Below are 21,727 nucleotides of genomic sequence, written 5' to 3'. Positions count from 1 at the left end.
TGAAAAAAATGAAAGAGGTTTAAATATGCACTGGGGAGGTTTCACAGGAGCCCCCCCCCCTTTTAAGTTTCATAAAACTTAATCTTGAAACCAGGGTGAAAGAGTGTGGAAAGGAATGCCAAGGAGGAATAACTGGCGGAAAAAAGGCAGATACTGTTAGATCTCTGTAAAAGTTTCCACATCTGTATCGCCAGCCCTGTAAGATAAAAGGATGAACGGAAAATATTTGCTAAGCCTTTCATCTCTAGTTTTCTGATATTTTTAATGCAACAAAAATGTTTTCAGAAAAATATAAAAAACCTTATGAATTATTACTGACTCTTTTTTATAAAATAGAACTAAATATAAATCCGCATGGAAAAATGTAGAAACTACCCAAGTTGCAGAACTTTGACTTTGATTTTATGAATTAGATAGATTTCCTGTTATAGAAATGGCTAATTATATACTAATATGTAAAATTAAAAAGTTGAGGCTGTAATGTTACCTTGTACTGCACTAAAAAGAAGTCAAGGCCTTTTTCTTTCTTCCCTTGTACCTCATATTTTCTTTTCTTCTCTCTTTTTCATTCCCTTAATTTTCTACTTTTATTTGTATTTTATACACTGACAAAACAATAAAAGTCAGGAGATAAAAAGTTTGGCCAGACATTCAAGGAGCTTTAGCCTGCCATAAAGATACTCTCATTAACCTATCTATCTCTATAAAGTGTCTACAGTAACAGGAATTGACCCTGGAATCCCTCTTACAATTTACATCACATCCTTATATAATGTTTATTTTGATAACATTAATTTTAGTGGGAGGTTAAACCAACTATTATATCTATATAAGATATAAGATATTATATCTATATAAGAATAAATATATTTAATTCAACACTACTATATATTTTAAGGTAGATGTCACCCAAGTATTATAGTAAGTTTTTACAAATTATAAATTCTAACCTCTTTTGACATTATATAGATAAGGGTAACAAAGCAGACTTCTTCCAATTAATTGGATAAGCAACATATATTATACATTTTATTTATTACTTCAATAAGCTTTGGTAATGTCATTGTATATATATTAAAGGGAGCCATAACATCATCAGTGTTGAGTGCAACACATCTTTAATATTTAATATTTTGAGACTGAATAATGAAAAAAGCCATTGATTCAAGAACCAATTTTCATTAAGGAAATAAGGAACATCTTTATTAATTGCCACAATAAACAGTTGAAATTCAATGAACAAAAGATGATAGAAACCCATTCCTTGACATTTAATTTAGTCAATCTGAGCCATAGCAAAGACTTTTTCAGCATCAGTCTTCAATCTAAATGAATAAAAAATAGACAAGAATTCTGACAATATCCATCTAATGGTTAGTATTCTCTATATTGCCATAGATAAAATGGAATCCATTGTTATAATTGCAGATTTCCAGACCTTCATATTCTAGAGTATATTATAGACCAATAATTTGGACATAGATAACTTATCTCTGTTAATAAAGGTTCAAAATTCAAATCTTACATCTACAACACTTGCCTCCACTGAATCATGGTTTTCAGCATTCTTATTCAACTTAAATTGGAAACTAATGGCTCTTTCATATGACATAAAAATATATTGTACCTAAGTCCTTATTTTATTTTATTTTCTTGTAAAGAAGTGGTTTTTTCCCCTTATGGGGTTTATTTAGGTGTTTTTTACTCAAACTTTAAAAGAACATTGGGTAATATGAACTGCCTGCGACCATACTATTAACTTATAGCTATTTGACTTTTACTTCTGCAGTTATCTAAGAGAATGAAGTTGGATCATGTTATGAATCGACCGTTGGACTTACCTGAACGGTCCTTCTATGTGTGCTGCGAGGGGAATCCAAGCATGGGTTAACTTTGTCCGTTAGCCTTGAGACTGAGTTATGTAAATTGGTGACCACGCCTCCACTGGCCGGAAGGGCTCAGTTTTGTATGAAGTCAGCCGTTTATTGATGTGTAACAAGAAGAACAATGATAACATAACAATAACAGTAGTAATAAAGGCTGTAGCCAAAAGGCATACAAACATATTCAGGAAGAAACGCAAGTCATAAGCAAATAACATCTGACATAAAGCGGTACATATCAATGAAGAGAATGAATTTGAAGACATGACCACCCTGGCCAACCGCAGCTGCGGGCGGGTTTGGATTCCCCTTGCAGCACACAGAGAAGGACCGTTCAGGTAAGTCCAACGGTCGTTCTCCTGTGTGCTGCTTGGGGAATCCAAACATGGGACATGCCAAAGCAATTAAGGTCCAGGGCGGGAACCAGGCTGGCCAGGGTCCCCCACAAGGGGGAGCACCTGTTGCAATACACGCCGCCCGAAGGATGCCTCAGCCGAGGCATACACAACAACCTTGTAATGTCTGATAAATGGTGATGGTATAGACCAGGTGGCTGCTCTACAGATCTCTTCCACTGAGGCTTGCGTGGCCCAGGCCGCCGTGGTGGCCGCACTCCTGGTAGAGTGAGGGGTGATGCACCTGGGAACCTGCCAGGATTGACTGTCATAAGCAAGGGCGATGCACGCCTTCAACCACCGCCCTATCGTATGAGAAGAAACTTTCTGTCCCATGGAAGATGGTTGAAATGAAACAAAGAGTGCCTCAGACTGTCGCAAGGATGCCGTACGCTTCACGTAGCGGCGAAGAACCCTGCGCACATCCAGGTGATGCCATTGGCGCTCTTGCGGATGAGGAGGGTTGGGACAAACGTCCGGAAGGACGAGTTCCTGAGCTCTGTGGAACAGCGTGTTGATTTTTGGGAGAAAGGCTGGGTCCAAGCGGAGAACAACCCTGCTGGGGTGGAATATACAGAGATCCGCTCGAACGGAAAGAGCCGCCAGCTCGGAAACCCACCTGGCTGATGTAATCACCACCAAAAACACTGTCTTAAGAGTCAATAGTCGAAGACTGATGGAAGAAATAGGTTCGAAAGGAGAGTCCATAAGTGCCCTGAGCACTAATGACAGATCCCAGGTAGGGTAGCGGTGCACAGTCAGAGGTCGGATGTTGGCCGCCCCCTTCAGGAAGGCCTTGACTTGAGAATGTTGTGACAAGGAGCGTCCTTGACCTCCCCCAATCACCGTGGCAAGAGCTGTGACCTGCCTGCAGAATGTGTTGGGTGCCAAACCTTTGTTAAGACCAGATTGTAGAAAATCCAACACTCGGGGCACCGAATCCTGGAGGGGGTCTGCCCCAGCCCGTCGGCACCACCTGCAGAAGGCCTGCCAAGTAGCCTCGTAAATTCGAGTGGTGGAAGGTCGGTGTGCCGCCTGAATCGTGCTGATGACCTCACTGGAATACTGCAGGTTTGTCAGAATTAGTCAGCTAATTGTAGCAACTGGGGGTTCGGATGAATGAGGACCTCCTGATGGAGCTGGATTTGATCGTCCGGGATCCTCCACGGGCGGGAGATCGACAGATGCACCAGGTCGGCGTACCAGGTCTGCCGGGACCATATCGGAGCCACCAGGAGGACTTCCGCACGTTCCGACAGAATCTTCTGGATGACCGCTGGGATCACTGGAAGAGGCGTAAAGGCATAAAGGAGGCCGGCCAGCCACGGGCTGCGCAAGGCATCCACTCCCTCTGCTCCGGGGGTCACATACCTGGAGAAGAAACAGGGCAATTGCGCATTGTGAGGTTGCGCGAACAAGTCCACCACCGGACAGCCGAATCGGAGGGAAATCTGCTGGAAGAGGTCTGGATATAACTGCCACTCCGCATGATCCACTGTGGCTCTGCTCAGCCAATCCGCCTAGACGTTGGATTCGCCCGAAATGTGTTCCGCTCGAAGGAACAACAACCTGGACTCTGCCCAATGGTGCAACTTCTCCGTCTCCATCATGAGAGCTCTGGAGTGCGTGCCCCCCTGGCGGTTGACATGCACCTTGGAGGCCACATTGTCGGTCAAAATCAGCACGTGCTTGTGAGTCACAATGTCCTGAAACTCTCGCAGGGCCAGTCTGATGGCCCGCAGCTCTAGCCAATTGATGCTGTTGGACAGCTCCCGGTCCGACCAGCGACCCTGTGCCCCCCTGTCCAGGGCATGGCCGCCCCATCCAAACAGGCTGGCGTCTGTCGTAACCTGGATATGTTCCGGCTCTTTGAACGGACACCCATTGAGAATCTTTGAGGACGCCCACCATCGGAGTGATCTGAGGCCCTTGGGTGAAAGACGGACCTTGAGCTGAGAATGACTGGTGTGAGATCTCTGATAAGGAAGCAGGAACCATTGGAGTGGTCGTGCATGAAACCTGGCCCAGGGAACGATGTCGATGCAAAAAATCATCTTCCCTAACAGCTGAGAGAGTAAAGCCAGGGGCACGAGCCGCAGGGCTGACACTTGAGAAGCCAGCCGTTGGATGCTCTGTCACCTTTCCAGAGACAGGAAAACTTGGCAAGTGGCGGAATTGATGACGGTCCCTAAGTGAAGCAGCGTTGTAGTCAGCTGCAGATGGCTCTTGGAAAGATTCAGCACGAAACCATGCCTCCGCAGGGAGTCCATCATTACCTGAAGATCCCATAGGGCCTGGTCCCGGGATGGTGACAGGACCAAGATGTCATCTAAGTAACAATTCACTCTCACCGGAACCGAACGAAGGGAGGCCGCCACCACCGCCAGGAGCTTGGTAAAAGTGTGGGGCGCCGATGAGAAGCCGAAGGGCAAGGCCCTGTACTGGAAATGACGGCCCGCAAAGTGGAAGCGCAGGAACCGTCGATGGGCCGGATGAATGGGCACATGGAGGTACACCTCCTTGATGTCGATTGACATCATCATGTCGCCTTGGTGGATGGATGCCAGGATGCTTTTCAATGACTGCATCTTGAACCTCTGGTACTTGATGTACCAATTGAGTCTTTTCAGATCTAGAACGGCTCGCCATCCTCCTGAGCTTTTGGGCACCAGAAATAGGATGGAGTAAAACCCTAGAGCTTCCTGCCCCTTGGGAACCTGTTCTATTGCTTTGATGGATACGAGATAATTTATTTTGGCTTCCATGAGGCGCCGCTTTACTGAGCACCTGGGAACGGGGCACCTGATGAAACGTCTTGGAGGAATGGAGAGAAATTCTAGTGTGAGGCCCAACCTCACCACCTAAAGGGCCCAGGCGTCTGAGGTGGTTTCCGCCCATTGATGAGCGAAGGCCAGCAGACGCCCACCCACTGACTCTTCCCCCTGCGAGTCACCGGTACCTCCAAAAGGACCGGTTTCTGGAGCCACGAAAGGATCTCCTGTTGTGGGATTGCGCCTGGTGCTGTTGGCATCGTGGTCCTGCGACTGGTGAAAGCCCTGTTGTAATGGGGAACAAAGGGGGCCGCTGCATAGCCGGAATAGTCGCCCTGAAAGGACTGGCGTCTGTTGTATGGCTGCTGTCGTCTGGTATTGCGCCCCCCCCCGAGGAAGGGAGGACCTTGCGCTTGTCCCTAGTCTCTATGAGAATGGGATCAAGAACGGAGCCAAACAAAGCCCCGCCCTTGAAGGGCGTGGATGCCAGGCGCCATTTAGATTTAATGTCAGCCTGCCAATGGCGGAGCCACAAGAGGCGACGGGAGACCACATTGGAGACTACAGCTCGAGAAGCAAACTTAGCAGCATTAAGCGTGGCATCCGCTGAAAATTCCAAGGCAGCCATAATTTTAGTAACATCCTGGTGAAGGTGCACCTCGTCAGGGGCTAGCCTCTCCTGCAACTGCTTAAGCCAGAGCACCGAGGTCCTATTAAAGAATGATGCCGCAGTAGCAGCACGTAAAGCCCAGGCCGCGGCCTGGTGTGTCTTACAAATAACCGTCTTGGCTTTATGGTCGTCAGCCTTCAGGCCCTCAGATATCTCAGATGGAATCAGGGCAGGGGAAGCTAGAGCTGCTACTGGCTGATCCACAGTTGAAAATTGCAAAAGGGCCTCCAAATCACGGGTAGAAGTGTGCAGCTTTCTGTCCCCGTTGCTAGGAGGGGTAACTGCAGTTGGCTGGTCCCATTGCTTCTGAATGAGATCCATGAAAAGCTTTGGAGAAGGAATCACCTCCTGCAATGAAACTGGCTCAGCAAAGAGGCGTTCAGTGGTGTCCAGGCCTACAGCAGAACTATCCTTGGGAGCTACCTCTCCCATATGGGTAGTGGCCTTAGCTTTAAATAACAAGGATTTAAACAGAGTAGGCCGAAACAGACTACAATAATTAGGCTGGTCAAACATCAGGCCTTCATCATCAGAGAACTCCCTATCAATCAACTCCCCTTCCTCCACCAAGGCCGAATCCTCACTATAAGTAGAGGGAAGAGAGGAAATAGGCCCTGTCTGCAGATCAGGCAGATCCCCCTGTGGAGCTGGGGGAGGTCTACCCTGGGTGGGAACCACCACTGGGGCCTGATTCCTCCAAAGCAGCTCAGCATCTACCCCCCGGGATATAGCTGCAGATATCATTTGGTAAATATCTGTGGATAGGCCCTGGTCATAGCCTTCCATAGGCCTTAGGCCTGCAGCAATGGGAGTAAATGTGGCAGAGGGCCCAGCACGTGGCATAGAGTATATTGGAATAGCCTGGGCCTCGGGCAGTGCTGTGGGGAGCTGGATCCCCAACCCCCCCCCCCCCCGCTCCAGATTCAGGGATAACAGGCAAGGAACGATCTGGAGACCACGTCTGGAGGCCTGCAGGTTGTGGGGCTGGTGAAATATGCTGAGGTAAGAGCGTGGGAGGGGAAACTCTACCCTCTCCAGAGGCTTTAGATGGTGCTTTAGATTTATCCTTCTTTTTGTGGCCCTTATCCGGAGATCCGGAGGTCTCCCTCAAGCCCCAAAAGGCTCCAAACGGGAGAGAAATACCTGAGCGGTAAAAGGAGCCATAGAGGGAACTGGCAGACAGCGAACTGTCGTCTCCCCATTGTAAATCTTTTCCACCAATTAAGTCCATCGTGCTTGCAAGGAAATCCAGAAAAAGAGTATAATTTTGTCCCAGAAGTCTGGAGAAGAATTGGCTGGACTGAGTTAAGAAAACTGAGCCCTTCCAGCCAGTGGAGGCGTGGTCACCAATTTACATAACTCAGTCTCAAGGCTAATGGACAAAGTTAACATGCTTGGATTCCCCAAGCAGCACACAGGAGAATCTGACTAATTAATGTGTATGCAGATTCCCAAGTATCCAGTTATGATTGTTGCAAATATACTTTTTAAAAAAAGGAAATTGGACTTTTCTTTGTTTTTATTTCAAGACTTTTCACTTCTCATCCCTGATAGCTTCTTGAATTCTGATTGTCATCTGGTCACGCAATTCCTGCAAGGAATGTAAATCCTTCCATTTTCCACCATTCAGTCAGAACTGAGGAAGCTGATTGGATGAGAAGCAAAACATCTTAAAGGAAAAACAGGAAAGTCCCCTTTTTTTTAAAAAAAAGCACCTTTGGGTCTGACTAATAAACTTAATTATTCTAGGTACCTAAATTTTTATGATTGAACTTTTCTCATTTGTAATAAGCATTAGGAGTGACTATCCAAGTATACAAAATTAGGGGAAAGGGGGAACTCTGATCACTAGACAGAATGAAGCATACTTTTTAGAGAGAGATTTTGTGCCATATTTTCTTCCTTCCCAGCTGGCTGTTTCAGAAATGCTATTCTGCTGTCTTTTATGTATTAGGCAATTGACATTCAGTATTGTAGAGTGTTTTTTTCTTCATTTATCTGTACTAATTACTTTCTTATTTCATTTCAGATAAAAACATCTGTGATTTGGGCTACTCCAAACATTTCTTTTATAATCCCACTGTGGGTTATAATATTGGCAATACTTCTTGGACTACTGGTTCTGGCTATGTTGACCTTAGCCTTGTGGAAGGTAAGTTATATATTGGAGAGGATGTTAACAGAACAAAATTGGGAGTTACAGAAAGGAGGGAAAAGAATTTGGCCTTCTCATCCAAACAGTCATAGATATATGAGAAGGGTATGTTTGTGTTGCTAGTCTTTTTTTTTAAACTTGTTTTCAAACACATTATTAGAAAGATTAGCTATAAGTAAGATTGTAAGATCAGCTGTGATTCTTAAGACCTTTACATTTTGTCCAGCAACTCTTTATGCAAAATATAACAAAGAAGCATCACTAGTATTGTCAAGAGGTTATCTTTTTCAACATGCTGTAGTATCTCAGGGAAACAAATATTGTTTTGTAAAATTGCATGTAAGCTTAAGAGGGATGCTTAAGTGGTTCAGTGGCTAAGAAGCTGAGCTTGTTGATCAGAAAGGTTGGCAGTTCGGCGGTTCGAATCCCTAGCGCCATGTAATGGAGTGAGCAGCCTTTACTTGTTCCAGCTTCTGCCAACCTAGCAGTCCGAAAGCATGAAAAAATGCAAGTAGAAAAATAAAGATCACTTTTGGTGGAAGGTAACACCATTCTGTACGCCTTCTGGGTTTAGTCATCCTGGCCACATGACCATGGAGACATCTACAGACAGCACTGGCTTTGAAATGGAGATGAGCACAACCTCCTAGAATCGGGAATGACTAACGTATATGTGCAAGAGGAATCTTTACCTTTAACTAAGTAATCTTATATTAAAATTGGTAGGGCCTGTTTAATTTTTTTTTACTATATCATTAAAGATTTGCAATCAATAAGTCATAGTTTCTATTTCAGAGTATCAGAAACAATTATTTTCAAATTACCTAAAACCATAAAACTTTATACATATGGGGCATAATTTATCTTGGAATGAAGGGGAATATATTTTCACAGATGTAATCCTGTGAAATAATGATTGTCAACTATTTTAAACAGATCCCATATGTTCTTAGATATAACTTCTCCCTAAAGCTTTCCTCCCCAGTATCCATACATAGATAACCGTATCTATAATAAAGTACAGTGGTCCCCAACCTTTCTGGCTTCACAGACCAGCAGCAGCAGTAGTGGTGGGAAGGGGATGATTTCGCAGGTACAACCTAATCACACCCATGCACCAGTGAAACTTCACGCACTCATCCACTCCTTGCGCAGCCCGGTTCCCAATGGTCCACAGCCATTGATCAGTAGATCAATGGTCTGAGGTTTGGGGACTCTGATTTAATAGATTAAAATATATGGAATTAAATACTATGTGCTCAAATTAAAAATAAACTGAAATAATTTTTAATTTATCAGTAAAAATGATTTTATTAAAAATTATTAATAATTTATTAATAAATTAGTAACACATTATTATTTATAATTATTATTAATTTATCCTGAAATTTTATTAAATGTTCTTATTTGGTTCTAATGTTAGCTAATTATTTTATCTGTGTGTTTTTGACATTCTAAAATGTTGGTGATTCCTTTATATTGGACAAAATGGGCTATTATCACATGCATAGTGAAATCAATAGGATATCTTAGAGTAGTAAATGTGATATGTAATGAGATAACTGCCTAGAACTTTTAGAAAGAGTATCAACAATCTGTGTTACGTAGTCCCTTTATGAAATAAAAAATATGTTTATATATGTGGAGAGGATCATAAATATTCATAATTTTCTATTTACTTATGTATTCAATATATAACCGTCTCTCATATATTCAACCTATATACAATGCATGATTTTATTTATGCTTGTCTCAAATGATTTTATTTTAACAAAGAAAATAAAGTGTTTCAAAGAATCATGAGTTTAGTATAGATTTTAGTGATTTTTTTAATTAAATTCAAATTTGAATTTGTGCTAGATTATTCTAAATGTAATGTTATTTACATTTAAATAACTGAGCCGAGGTGGCGCAGTGGTTAAAATGCAGCACTGCAGTTCAGCAGTTTGGCTGTTCAAATCCCACCAGGCTCAAGGTTGACTCAGCCTTCCATCCTTCCGAGGTGGGTAAAATGAGGACCCAGATTGTTGTTGGGGGCAATATGCTGACTCTGTAAACCGCTTAGAGAGGGCTGAAAGCCCTATGAAGCGGTATATAAGCCTAACTATTTACCATAGTTTCCTTAGACAGTAATCAAAAACTTCAGATTGTTTAGATGATATTCTGAGTGATTACATCATGTTCTGCAAAGAGGACATGATGAGGAAGATTTACCCTGCATGGTGAAACACAAGTTATTCATTCCTGGCATTAAGTGCTGCTTATGAAGTGCTGCCAATAAAGTTTTATTTTTTTAAAAAAAAATGCATTCCATTTCTTTACATCTTCTGTCCTAGACTGAGTTACTCAGAGTTACTCATCTAGACAGATAATCCATTACTTAGACTGACTCTTGTTCAACAATAGGCTTTTATCTTCCCCTTGCTTACATTGTTAGAAAACAGATTAGTCACAGTGCAACTTGGTGTGAAATAGCAGTTCGCCAACAATACTCAGTAGAGACTTACCAGCTTTCTCATCTTCCTATTGGAATGAGTCATAGTCAGACTTATGTTTCAGACTTGACATCTGTAAAAATGCTTTTTCTGATATTGAATACTTTATACATTATATCCTTTATAAAGCAATCTATTCTCATAAGTGTTTCACATTGGGAAAATGAAGAACTGTAGACAACCTAACTCCCCAGACTTAAATATTTGTTCCAAAGTATCTTTTTGTGTTGGTATCATTCTGCAAAACTAACATCATTTTCCATTACTATATGTGTCTGGATGTAACTGATATCCACAAGATTGAGATATAAAACTGAAGTTAATGTTATGTTTTTATCATCTCTCTATCTCTCTATCATCAACTCAAGCCAACAAATTTGCTTAATATTTCTACCTATTTTGTCCATAATAACTTTGGCAGGTGGATTGGTTGAGAGAGTTGGCTAAAGTCCTTCAGCCAGGTTTTATACCTAAAGGAGGCCTAGACCAGTGACGTGCGGTGAAGCTTCTGGCTGGTGAGGCAATAAGAAAGAAAGCGCCCCCCCCTGGCAGCAGGCTGGAGCGAGAGCTGCGGTCTCCCAGCCAGCAGCCCCAGGAGGAAATGGCAAAGAGGGGTGGGGGTGTTCCAAGAAGCCCCCTCCCCTTTTGGCACTCCGCAAGGCCTGCCGGAGCTCTGGGAGAAAGCAGCGGGAGAGGAATGCTGTCATCTTCTGCCAGAAAGTCCGGCGAGGGAAGTGGGGCTTGTGGAGACTCGCTCGCAGCCGGCTTCTCTGGAGCGGGGGGGGGGGGGCAATAGAAGCGGAGCGGATCCTCTTGCCGCTGCGATCCACTACGCTTCTATCCCCCCCCTCTGCTCCAGAGAAGCCATCTGGGAGCGAGTCTCCACGAGCCCCGCTTCCCTCGCCGGACTTTCCGGCAATAGAGGACAGCATTCTGCTCCTGCTGCTTTCTCCCAGAGCTCCGGCAGGCCTTGTGGAGTGACAAAAGGGGAGGGGGGCTTCTTGGAACACCCCCCACCCCTCTTCGCCGTTTCCTCCTGGAGCTGCTGGCTGGGAGACGGAACCAGGGCTGCAAACACCCTCCCCACCCCTCTTCGCCTTTCACCTCCGCGGTTCCTCCTCGCCCCCACCGCCTCCATCCCCAAGTCTGTGTCCGCCAGGCGTCTCTCGTTTATGCCCGCCATAAACGCAAGATGCCTGGCGGACACAGCAAGGGGGATGGAGGAGGCGGAGGGGGGCGAGGTGGCAGCCGGCAAAGAAAGGGGAGAGGAGGAGGAGGAAAGGAAGAGGGGAGCAGGATGGGGGGGAGAGGGCTGTCCCTCTCTTCTCATACAAACAAGGCTCCCCTCCCTGCGTCTGCTCCTTCCCTCTCTTCTCAAGCAAACTCTCTCTCAAATTGAGAAAGAGTTTGTTTGAGTGAAGTTAAGAAACACACACACAGAGAGACAATAAAAACAAATGACAATTACTTAAATTACAAATAAATTGAATTCCTCCCCCCTCCCTCTGACCCACATACCTTCCAGCTACACCAAAATTCCAGATTCGGTCTAGCTAGGCTCCAGGGCCAGGCAGGCTAGGATAGTGGCTCCTAGAGCCACCACGTGCCCTCTGCAGGAAGAGGCCCGAGAACTATGGGCCTCATTTGAATACTAATTTTTTTGCTTTTTAACCCTTGGTTAACCCCTAAAAGGCAAAAAAATCCTTAGGCAAAGGAGGCCCCGAGTTCTCTGGCCTCCTCCTATACTTAAACACTATATACACTCCAAATCACTGTGAGTTGAAGTCTGGTAGCAACTAGCTTGGCCTTAATTATTTTAGAAAAAAATCTTTAAAATTCCTTCCTTTTCCTGAGGAGACTGGTGAGGCCTCGCCTCCCCTGCCTCTAGTGAGTGCACGTCCCTGCCTAGAACTCACAGTCTCTTGTTTCTAGACCAGCATTGTGACCATTATATCAAACTGTCCTTCTCCCATGACACCAAGCTTTCAATACCAATGTGACTCCTGTTTTTTAATTCAATCACAGTCCGTTTATGAGATATGCAACAGAATGTCAGTTAGGTTTGCTAAAAAGTAAACACTGTTATATTCAGTGGATTTATTCCCCGGTTTATTTTCAGATAAATTGAACAGTCTTGGGAAAAAATTGTGCTTCTGGAAAGTTCATTTATTTATTTATCTATTTTTGTTTGTTTGTTTGTTTGTTTGTTTAATTTCTGTAGTTCTCCATCTCAATCAATAACTCTTGGTGACTTACAATTCAAAATATATATTACAGTTAAAATGCAAAAAACATTTTAAAACAATACAAAACATTAGAAACACCCAAAATAAGTATTCATAGCAGCCAAGATACTTGGCCATTTAGTAGTAAAACTAAGAAACAGGGCCCTTGACATATTCAGCACCCCGGGCTCATGAACAGAGGCAGGTTTTTAGGGCCTTATGAAAGGCTAACAAGTTCTTATTGTATTAGTGATAGGATTTCCATACAACAGGATTTTGTTGTTGTTGTTTTATGTAGCCTTTCTGTCACTTACATGCACTTGAATTAGTTCCCTACATGCAAAATCAGTTCTGACTGTAAGTTGATTTGATATATTATCTTACTATTGGGGGTGGGGGAGTACCAAAATGGTTTAATTTAAAAAGTGAAGATGTTTTGTGTAGCAATTCAAGCCCCACTTGCAGGATTATGAGAAGTACAATATATCTGTAGTCACTTGCATTTGCATAAGCATATTCAGTCCAGTCCTAATGGCAGTCTGAAATTTGGAAATATGATGTTATAGTAATTGGATGATTGGTTTTGCCAATTTACTTATCTTGTATTGTTTTGTTCCAGTGTGGTTTTTTTGACAGAGCCAGGCCACCTAGAGATGACATGGCCGAAAAAGTGCATCTAACAAGTGACAAGACTACTGATACTTAGATCAAGGGTTTGGAGGTTACTAGGAAACTTAATTTGGATCAAGATTGCCAAATAGCTGTAATTGGACCTATGCAATATTCTACATATTCAACAGAAAACAGAAAACATTACTATCTCTGCATCAGAACTGATGAGCAACCTTCCATCCAAAAAGAGTTAATGAAAAAGAATTGTTTCAGTTTTTCAAAACTGATTCTTAGTGAAATTACTGGATACATCAAAAGCAGTCCTAAATCCAAATGGAGCAGAGATGGAAAGCCAACAACACTTAAATGGATGAAAGATGAACAAGACACAGTGTTCAACTCTACTGTTTATTGGCAAAATCTTGAGGCATCTCCCTAAGGATAGAAACTTTTATAAACACTGGCTCAGGGAGGCAAGCAATATTATGGGTAATATTAAAGTACCTCCAGAAAGTAAAACTAGCCTTTCAAAATACTTCTTGAAAGTAAGACACACAAGTATTTATCTAACTTTTGTAGACTCGGCATCCTACAAAAATAGGGTCTGAAATATTTCGTTTTCACTATTTCATCTGTAAATAGAGTGAATATATTCTTTGCATTCCATATACTAATTATAAATGTTTGGAAAAAAGCAAAGTTTTATATTCCTTTGTAAGAGTAAATGTATTATAAAAAATTATAAAATTTCAGAGCTTGAAAATGACCCTCCTTACAAAAGCATAAAATAGAAATTGCCATTTATTTAATGACTCTACATCATGAACAAAACAGATTAAAATTGTTTGCAATATCATGATAGTAAAGAAAAGCATGGTATTCTAGAGAAAAAACAGAAACCAAAAAGGAGACGTGATGAATTTGTATAGATTATCTGCACTGTATTCTAGTAATATAATCCAGTCAAGAGAAAAACTAATTGGTGAATTTGATTTGATAGAAAGACTCCATGTAAACTAAATAATATCAAGAAATAAAAATAATTCCTCAACCCTTCCCAAGAAAAGTTCTGTAGTTTACAAATTATAGTTAATATTTGCTTTGAATGGATGGATTATTTAGAAGAATTAAACATTTGGAGATATACAGTTAAATCATTCCTAAACTCAGTAAGAGGCATCTGGCTAACAGATTAAATTTTGAAAGACCTTCATCAATTTTGTTCAGAAACTTTTTGAAACAAACAATGTGTTTCTCTGTTTTTGCTCCCGTGATTCTCCGCAGGTGCAGGTTATTTAGAATTGTATATCTTTTCCAACAGGAATGTTTTTCTGCTCTCTAACAATGATGGTTCAGTGACATTAATTCTGATGCATATAAGAATGACTCCAGCAACTCTTAGAAGCCTGGTTGATCTCTCCCATGGAGTGAGTTCAGTATAGCAAACAGATTGGTGAACATTCTTACTTGTTTTTTATAGATTGTATTTTTTTTATTGGATGACGTCTAAAATGATTTCCAGTCTATAGATTATGTAATGATAGGATTGAAGTATTTTCCTTTGAAAAAAATCAAAATATATTTGTGTTTTTGGAATATCTGCAGCTGTAGTTTTTGGCAAAATAATGTATTTGTGCGAACAGTGAAAAATGTTGCATTAAGTCTTACCCAAATGTTTATATTTTCAGCATCTCATTATCTTCTCTTAGATTGGTTTATTGAAGCTGTGGCTAACATCAGATGTCCTAGTTTCAATTGCTCCAATAATCCTACTGTTTGTTCTACAAAAACCAAAAACGATTATGTAATTTCTGTTGTCATCGAGGTAGACACAGAGAAAAATGTCCTTTGCTAGAATCCTTTGAACATTTTTATATTTTTCTACAATCAAGAAATGAGTTAGATGCAGTGTACCTGCCAATCCATTCTTCAAAGAAAGTTTTGAAAAAAATATCAGTTTCTAGCAGTTAACTAAGTAGCTGAACAAGTTGTCCTTATTTTTTTTTAACTAAACTTGTAGAATTTAGCCCACAGTCTTCGGATTCCTGGTGGTCCAAGTATTATCAAGTCTGACCTTGTTTGACTTTTCCAGATCAGCCAAGGTTAACTAGGTGTTATCACCTATTTTTCTAAAAATGCTGGCCTAACCACTGGTAGGCTGCTATTATTTTAGAGAAACAGAGGCTTTGTAGGAATCAAAGAACCTTTACAGAGGAATATTTAAACAAGCTGTTTAAAATAAATAGAGGAAGCCTGTAATCACTCAACTAAGGACAGGCAACCTCTGGCCCTTGGTCTAATTTCATCTGGCCTTTGATCTAATTTCAAAAGGTCTCTGCAAATGATGAGCTCAAAGTTCTGTTAAGAATAAACTCTATTCTCTGATATTATGTTGACTGGCAAGGAAGAGAACATAAATGTCACAAAGAATGAGAGAAGAAAGGAGTTATTAGAAAGGAGAAAATGACAATCCATTCACGTTTATTCTAATTTCACCACCTTTCTTCAGATGCAGTATATTAGCATTGTTCCCTGTTACAACACACACACAAACTAATTTTTCATCTAAAGAGGCTATATTATTCCCTATAGTTTCATCTTAGCCTAAAATCTCTACTTGATCATAATTAAACTTATTGTGATTTTCATAATTATCAATTATGAATTGAGAAAAAATAGTCAAGAAGGGAGTACTAGTGTGTTGTTTCCTCTGTTTTCATATACCATGTAAAGGATGACTGCTCTACCTGTAAAAGCAGTTTCACCTCATCTGATTAATATCCATCTATGTAAGCAAAGCAATTAGTATTTTTTGGGCAAGAATAGTAAATATTGCTTTATAATCCAGAATTGGCTGCACACATGTACATCAGTGGCCCATAATTGTCTTGGGTGAATGAAATAGAATATGTTTTTTTTTAATGTTCTTATGTGCAATAATTTTATATTATCTATGTACATGGTGCATGTTTACACTGGCATTTGTTTTTCTTAAAAGAAGTTTAGATATATTGATTAAGAAATAAAATAACTGTTACCTTACCTCCATATTTTGTTAACAATTATTTAAAACAGAATCTGATCCTCTGATCAGACAATTTCTATGAATAGCCATTAACAATAATCTACTAACACTAATCTACAAAGTGACAAAATTAGTGGACCAGAGGAATATTGTCAATATAATTTACTTGGACTTCAGTAAGGCATCACCTACTACTAAATAAAGTAGAAAAATGTGGGTTAGACAGCGTCACCACCAGATGGATTCGTAACTGTCTGACCAACCACACTCAACGTGTAGTCCTCAATGGAACTGCATCTACATGGAAGGAAGTATGCAGTGGAGTACCCCAAGTGAAAAACAAAATAAAAATTGGAAAAGGAAATAATTACAATGATCACATCCCCATTTTGGACAGTTAACCTAGTATCACACAAGTGAGAGATACAGTACATATGATAATAAAGTTTTCATATTTCTAGTCCTTAGCATCTTACATTCTTTTGAAAAAATGTTTGCAACTTTTAGAAACCATTTTTAGAAATTTTATTGATTATAAATTGGAAATGTGTAGCTTTATAGTTCTGCTATTTGTAGAGGTAAATGCATGACTAACTTTTCATGAGTATCCTACCATTTGACTTACTTGATGGACTTGTCCAGCTATGCTGTTTTTTCTTTGTCTGATTTTGAACACCAGTTAACCCTCCAACCACAAAAAAGTAAAAATGTAAAGATAGAGATTAATTTGTTTCTATTGTATAAGGCAATCAAAGAAATATGAAAGCTATTGATTCATGTGGTAATACAGAAATATAAAATCAAACTGTTCTACAAGATCTTCCACAATAAGGATACAGCTACAAAGTGATGATGATTAGGCCTTGACACTATTAAGAAAATGTTAAATTAACAGGAAATACTATAACAATCAAATTACCATTCATTTTTTAAAAGGCAGTACTTAAAAATGTTTAAATTCTGTTATTTTAAAATATTTAATGTGAGGTCTACTTTTTAAAAAAAGTTATGCCAGTGTCCTAACTTAAACAGAAAGTTATAAACTGAATTGTTGATGATTTTTTAGTCAGATGAAAGAAAGATTTGTTGTATGAATTACTGAAGTGGTTGAATAAATGGGAATATATGTTCAAGGTTTTTAAGCATCCATACTTGTTACCAGTCTCTTCCAAGCCATGAGAGATTTGTGACCAAGGACAGCTGAAGGATCATCTACTACTTTTTCTTCACCAGCATGTCTATCTATTAAGTTTATTATCTGATACCTTTCCCCAAATGAGTCTGCCATCAGAAGAGAGGTGAAAGGTGACTGCTAATATAGAACTCTTGAGTAACATCATCCCATTTGTGTGATTATTGTATCTGCATTGCCATCCCCTTCTAAGCAATAATATCTAACCCTAGTTTGATTAAAATTGTATTCCTTTCCTAGTGGGTTCTTTAAAAAAAAATCTTACTATTGCATGTATTTTATACAGTAGTTTGAATGTAAGGCATTATATTTGGTTAGTCAACTTCACATTGACTAGGTTGATTAAGTTGTACTTTTAGGGCATCTGCCCTAAAGAACCATATAGGGCTTTGGAGCACATTTCAAAGACTACAGTGTCCTGATTTCTGAGAAGAGTACAGAATTTTTAACAAGTAAAATATAAAATATTTCTATCATTTTTATTACTGTTGCCATATTATACCAGTATTTGAGGAATTGCTTAAATGAGCTTTCTTCACAGTTAGAGAGTGATGAGAAGTCCTAAACAGACAATGATACTTTGAACTTAATTTCTTGTAGCAAACTTCCTTGTTTGCAAATATTTTGGGGAAAAATGTTTCACATTCTTCTCAAGTTATTGTTTATGGGCAAGTTCTTTATTTATGCTGACTGGCACACATCCATGTTGAAATACTGTCTGAAGTTAGCATCTCTTAACAATGACTTTAGCTTATGCTGGCGCCATAATATGACACAGCAGGAATGTTTTTAATATCTAAGAAACTAGTGTGTTTTTAACTGACTTCAGATTGTGATGCAAAGATGTCATTCATTGTTGCTACCCTACTGTGTGTAAAGTAAACAAATAACAACAAAAAACCAGTTGTTTGGAAAAGAGAATCAGGCAAAAAAAAACCTCACCAAGTCCAAGAATTTGGTTCTCACTGTTGTCTTCTGTGGTTACTCAAAAGTTCAAAAGAACAGGATGTTTAGTACTGAGGTAATTTTATTGTTGCCCTTTTTCAATCAAGGGTTATGTCAATATTATACTGTTTCAGAAACAATCTTCTTTGTGGGGTGTAAATACTGGTAAATCTTCCAATGGTGATTGTAACAATTCAAAATATCTTTATTGTCTGCTCATTGGTTTTCAAGTTGAAGATGAGGTTAATGCCAAAGATCACTGATTTTCATACTGAAGTGAAGCAGAAAGAAACATACAATCCTTTCTTACATCTAAAAATCTTTTTACTGTCTTGTGTACTATTTGGAGATAAAATATTGAAATGACAGTCTTCCTACCCCTTCTCAATATATGGAGAAGAAAAAATGCTTTCTTGTTTATCATTACAAAACATCTGTATTTGACAATAAACAGCATGTAGATTGATAAATGCTACCTATATAAAGGGAAGTTTAAATATCTTACTACAGTTTTAACTTAAAGCACTATTGATAACCTGTGACCCTGGGGCTCCATATGGCTCACTCTGTCTTGAATGAAATCCTCACTGTCGCTCTAGAAGTTGCCACAAAAATGTAAAGTACAACTATTTTAAAAATAAATATAAATAAGCCACTTTGGAGAAACTTCAAGACTGGTATACAAATTTGCAGAGGGGGGATAGATTACTATGACACAGAGAGAAATGTATTTAATACAGGATAAATAATCATATTAACTGTTTTTAATTAATTTAAGTAATTACAATTAATTTTATTTCAGCCAAATATATATTCAAGGAAAAGGAGCTAGGAAGTTATTTGAGCAGGAGATTAGACTAGAAATTTCTAAGGTCCCTTCCAACTCTGTTATTTTATTTTCTGTAATCTGTATTCTGTATTTAAGAGATTAATAAAATATCTTAAGTGGATACAAAACATGTAGCTCAATAGTCTTTTTCTGATTAAAACATCATATATATATCAGAGATAGGTTGCTGCCAGTTCGGCCCCGATCAGGCCAACCGGTGATAGCGGCGGGGGAAGGCTTCACCCATCCGCCCAGACACTTCTGCACATGCGAAGAAGCATCACACTCATGCAAGCATGCACAGGAACGCACCTGAACTGGTAGTAAAAAAATTGGCAACCCACCACTGATATATATCATGTCCAATATCAAATTGAGTTAATCAAGAAAAAAACTTCTCTTGTGCAGGGATTTTTGGTATGTGAGATGTTGCCATAGGAAATATGCATTGAACAGTAGTCTTTTTAAATAAACCACTTAGGGCTTCAGATACATTCAATATATTAAAGGCAGAGAAAAAGTCTACACATCCCTCTTTTCAGAAGTTTTGTGGGGAAGAACAGAAGTGACTCATTTCATTTATTGAATTTTTAGGCCGCCCAATCCCGAAGGACTCCGGGCGGCTTACAGAAATGAAAAATATTAAAAAACAATTAAAACAATAAGACACAACAAAGTTAAGAAGAAGCACAATGTACACCCAATCAAAGGGGGGCTGGACTTCAATCAAGAGGTCAACAGCCCTAGGCCTGCCAGAAAAGCCAGGTTTTAATAGCTTTATGGAAGGCCATGAGAGTGGGTAGGGCCCAGATCTCTGGGGGCAGCTCATTCCAATTCTTTCTATTAATAAAACAGATCAATAGAGATTTCCATATTATATCTCTCTCTGAATTTGAGCAGAACTCAGAGTTGATGAAAAATTGTAATTTGGTCAATAATTATGAAATTTCTCTCTCACAACTCAAGTAATTTTTTGTGGACTTACTTTAGTTTCCTGAACTTAAATGGTCTACTTTTCTTATTAAAAACCTATATATTTCCGTATTAATTTTTTATTTTCTTTCCCATATTTCAAAAGTATAGTATGGGATACCCTTTAGTACTAAAGATTTTCTTTGAGATATATATTGTTGGGCATTGCAGGATGGTGTAATTTATGTCATGGTTCCCTAAACATTCAACAAATGCATTTCCATGAATAAAGATTATTTCATAATACTATAGTCCTTAAACTACCCTACTCTTAATTTTGTAAAAAGGGTCTTCTGCTGGTACTGGAATTAAAAATGCAGGGAAGACTGAAGGCTAATCGTGTCCTTTTTGGAAAAACAGCATATCACATCATTAACATTTAGAATGACACTTGCCAAAATGTTTCCCCTCTATTGATTTTTTTTTTTGGAAGGACTTCTAAAATTCTTTTTAGAAAATAAAAAAAAACAAGAAAAAAGAAGAATTTGAAGGATTACATATGGAGACAGTTAAAAGTTGTAGCTTGGAGACAACTTGTACAAGTTGTAGCTTGGAATGTAGGAAATACAGAATCTGCTTGTGTGCAGCAATGTTTTCGTCAGGAAGAATATAGAAACGAACTGCTTAACTTCAGTGAATTAAATCAAGACTTATGGAAGCTCCATGAAGAAGACTATTTATAGAAATGTTCCCTCATCATTTTGTAGTGCATCTTACTTGCTTTCCAGTTTTGCCAATGTAACTGTTGAATCAGTCTGAGAAGAACAGATCCATCTGATTTTTATTAACTTATATCCATGAATACCAAGTGATCAATTCCAAACTCAGGAATGGAAAGCATTGAAGACTAGAGGTGGACTTAGACTTTTCATAATTTAGAGAAAGGAAAGCAAGGCACTCTTCCAATTTCATATGCAAAAACAATTGCCTCTATTGCAGCCTCAATTGCACCTAAGGGCAGTCAGCTGGCTTAGGAATAGCATTCACAGTGTTTTACCTCAACTCCTCACTATCAAGCATTTGCTGGTGGTACCTCTCTAATATTTATTTGACTTAATCCAATTTTCTCTAGCTTGGGGCTTTCCAGACAACGTTTGCTAGAATTCCAAGCCAACAACAGACATTTAGTTGAAAAGCTATAGAGATGATAAAAATATGGAAAGAGATGGAAAAGGACAGTGAGACAAAGAGAAATGATACAATGATAGAGACAAAAATAGAGGTAGAGATGAAGAGATGATACAGATAAAGATGATAGATGATTGAGACAGAGAGAGATGGTGATAATGATAGAGATGACATAGAGACAGCTATATAATGGAGATAGAGGTATTCCTTGAGCAAGAATAACATTAAAGGATGATATGGCTGAAGGATCTGACTTCTTTTACATTACTTGGAGAACCCTGAATAAGTTAAGAATTGGAGTGCTCAAATGCAAAACCAATATGCTCTTAGCGGATAACATGTTATGTGAATGTAGAGAGACACAGAATCGCGCCCATATGCTGGTATTTGACTTATTTTTGGTCAAAAATAGGAAGAGAATGAGGAGGAG

The 21,727-nt window shown here is 39.6% G+C and overlaps 1 protein-coding gene across 1 annotated transcript in view; it reads left to right on the top strand.

Moving 5' to 3' along the window:
• ITGA8 (integrin subunit alpha 8) overlaps positions 1–16,242 on the top strand; it is a 136,888-nt gene extending 120,646 nt beyond the window's left edge. The window contains exons 29-30 of the mRNA XM_087712649.1: positions 7,749–7,871; positions 13,214–16,242. Of these exons, the coding sequence (XP_087568775.1) occupies positions 7,749–7,871; positions 13,214–13,300 (210 nt within the window). The 3' untranslated portion in view covers positions 13,301–16,242. The remainder of the gene's footprint in view (positions 1–7,748; positions 7,872–13,213) is intronic.
• Positions 16,243–21,727: the final 5,485 nt, after the last annotated feature.

The sequence above is a fragment of the Thamnophis sirtalis genome, unplaced genomic scaffold (assembly GCF_051295495.1).
Source record: "Thamnophis sirtalis isolate CommonGarterSnake01/CBP01778 unplaced genomic scaffold, rThaSir2_p1.2 scaffold_4, whole genome shotgun sequence".
In the NCBI taxonomy this organism is placed as follows: Eukaryota; Metazoa; Chordata; class Lepidosauria; order Squamata; family Natricidae; genus Thamnophis; species Thamnophis sirtalis.
Note: the sequence above shows the minus strand (reverse complement) of the source record. Positions and strands in the feature narration are given on the sequence as shown.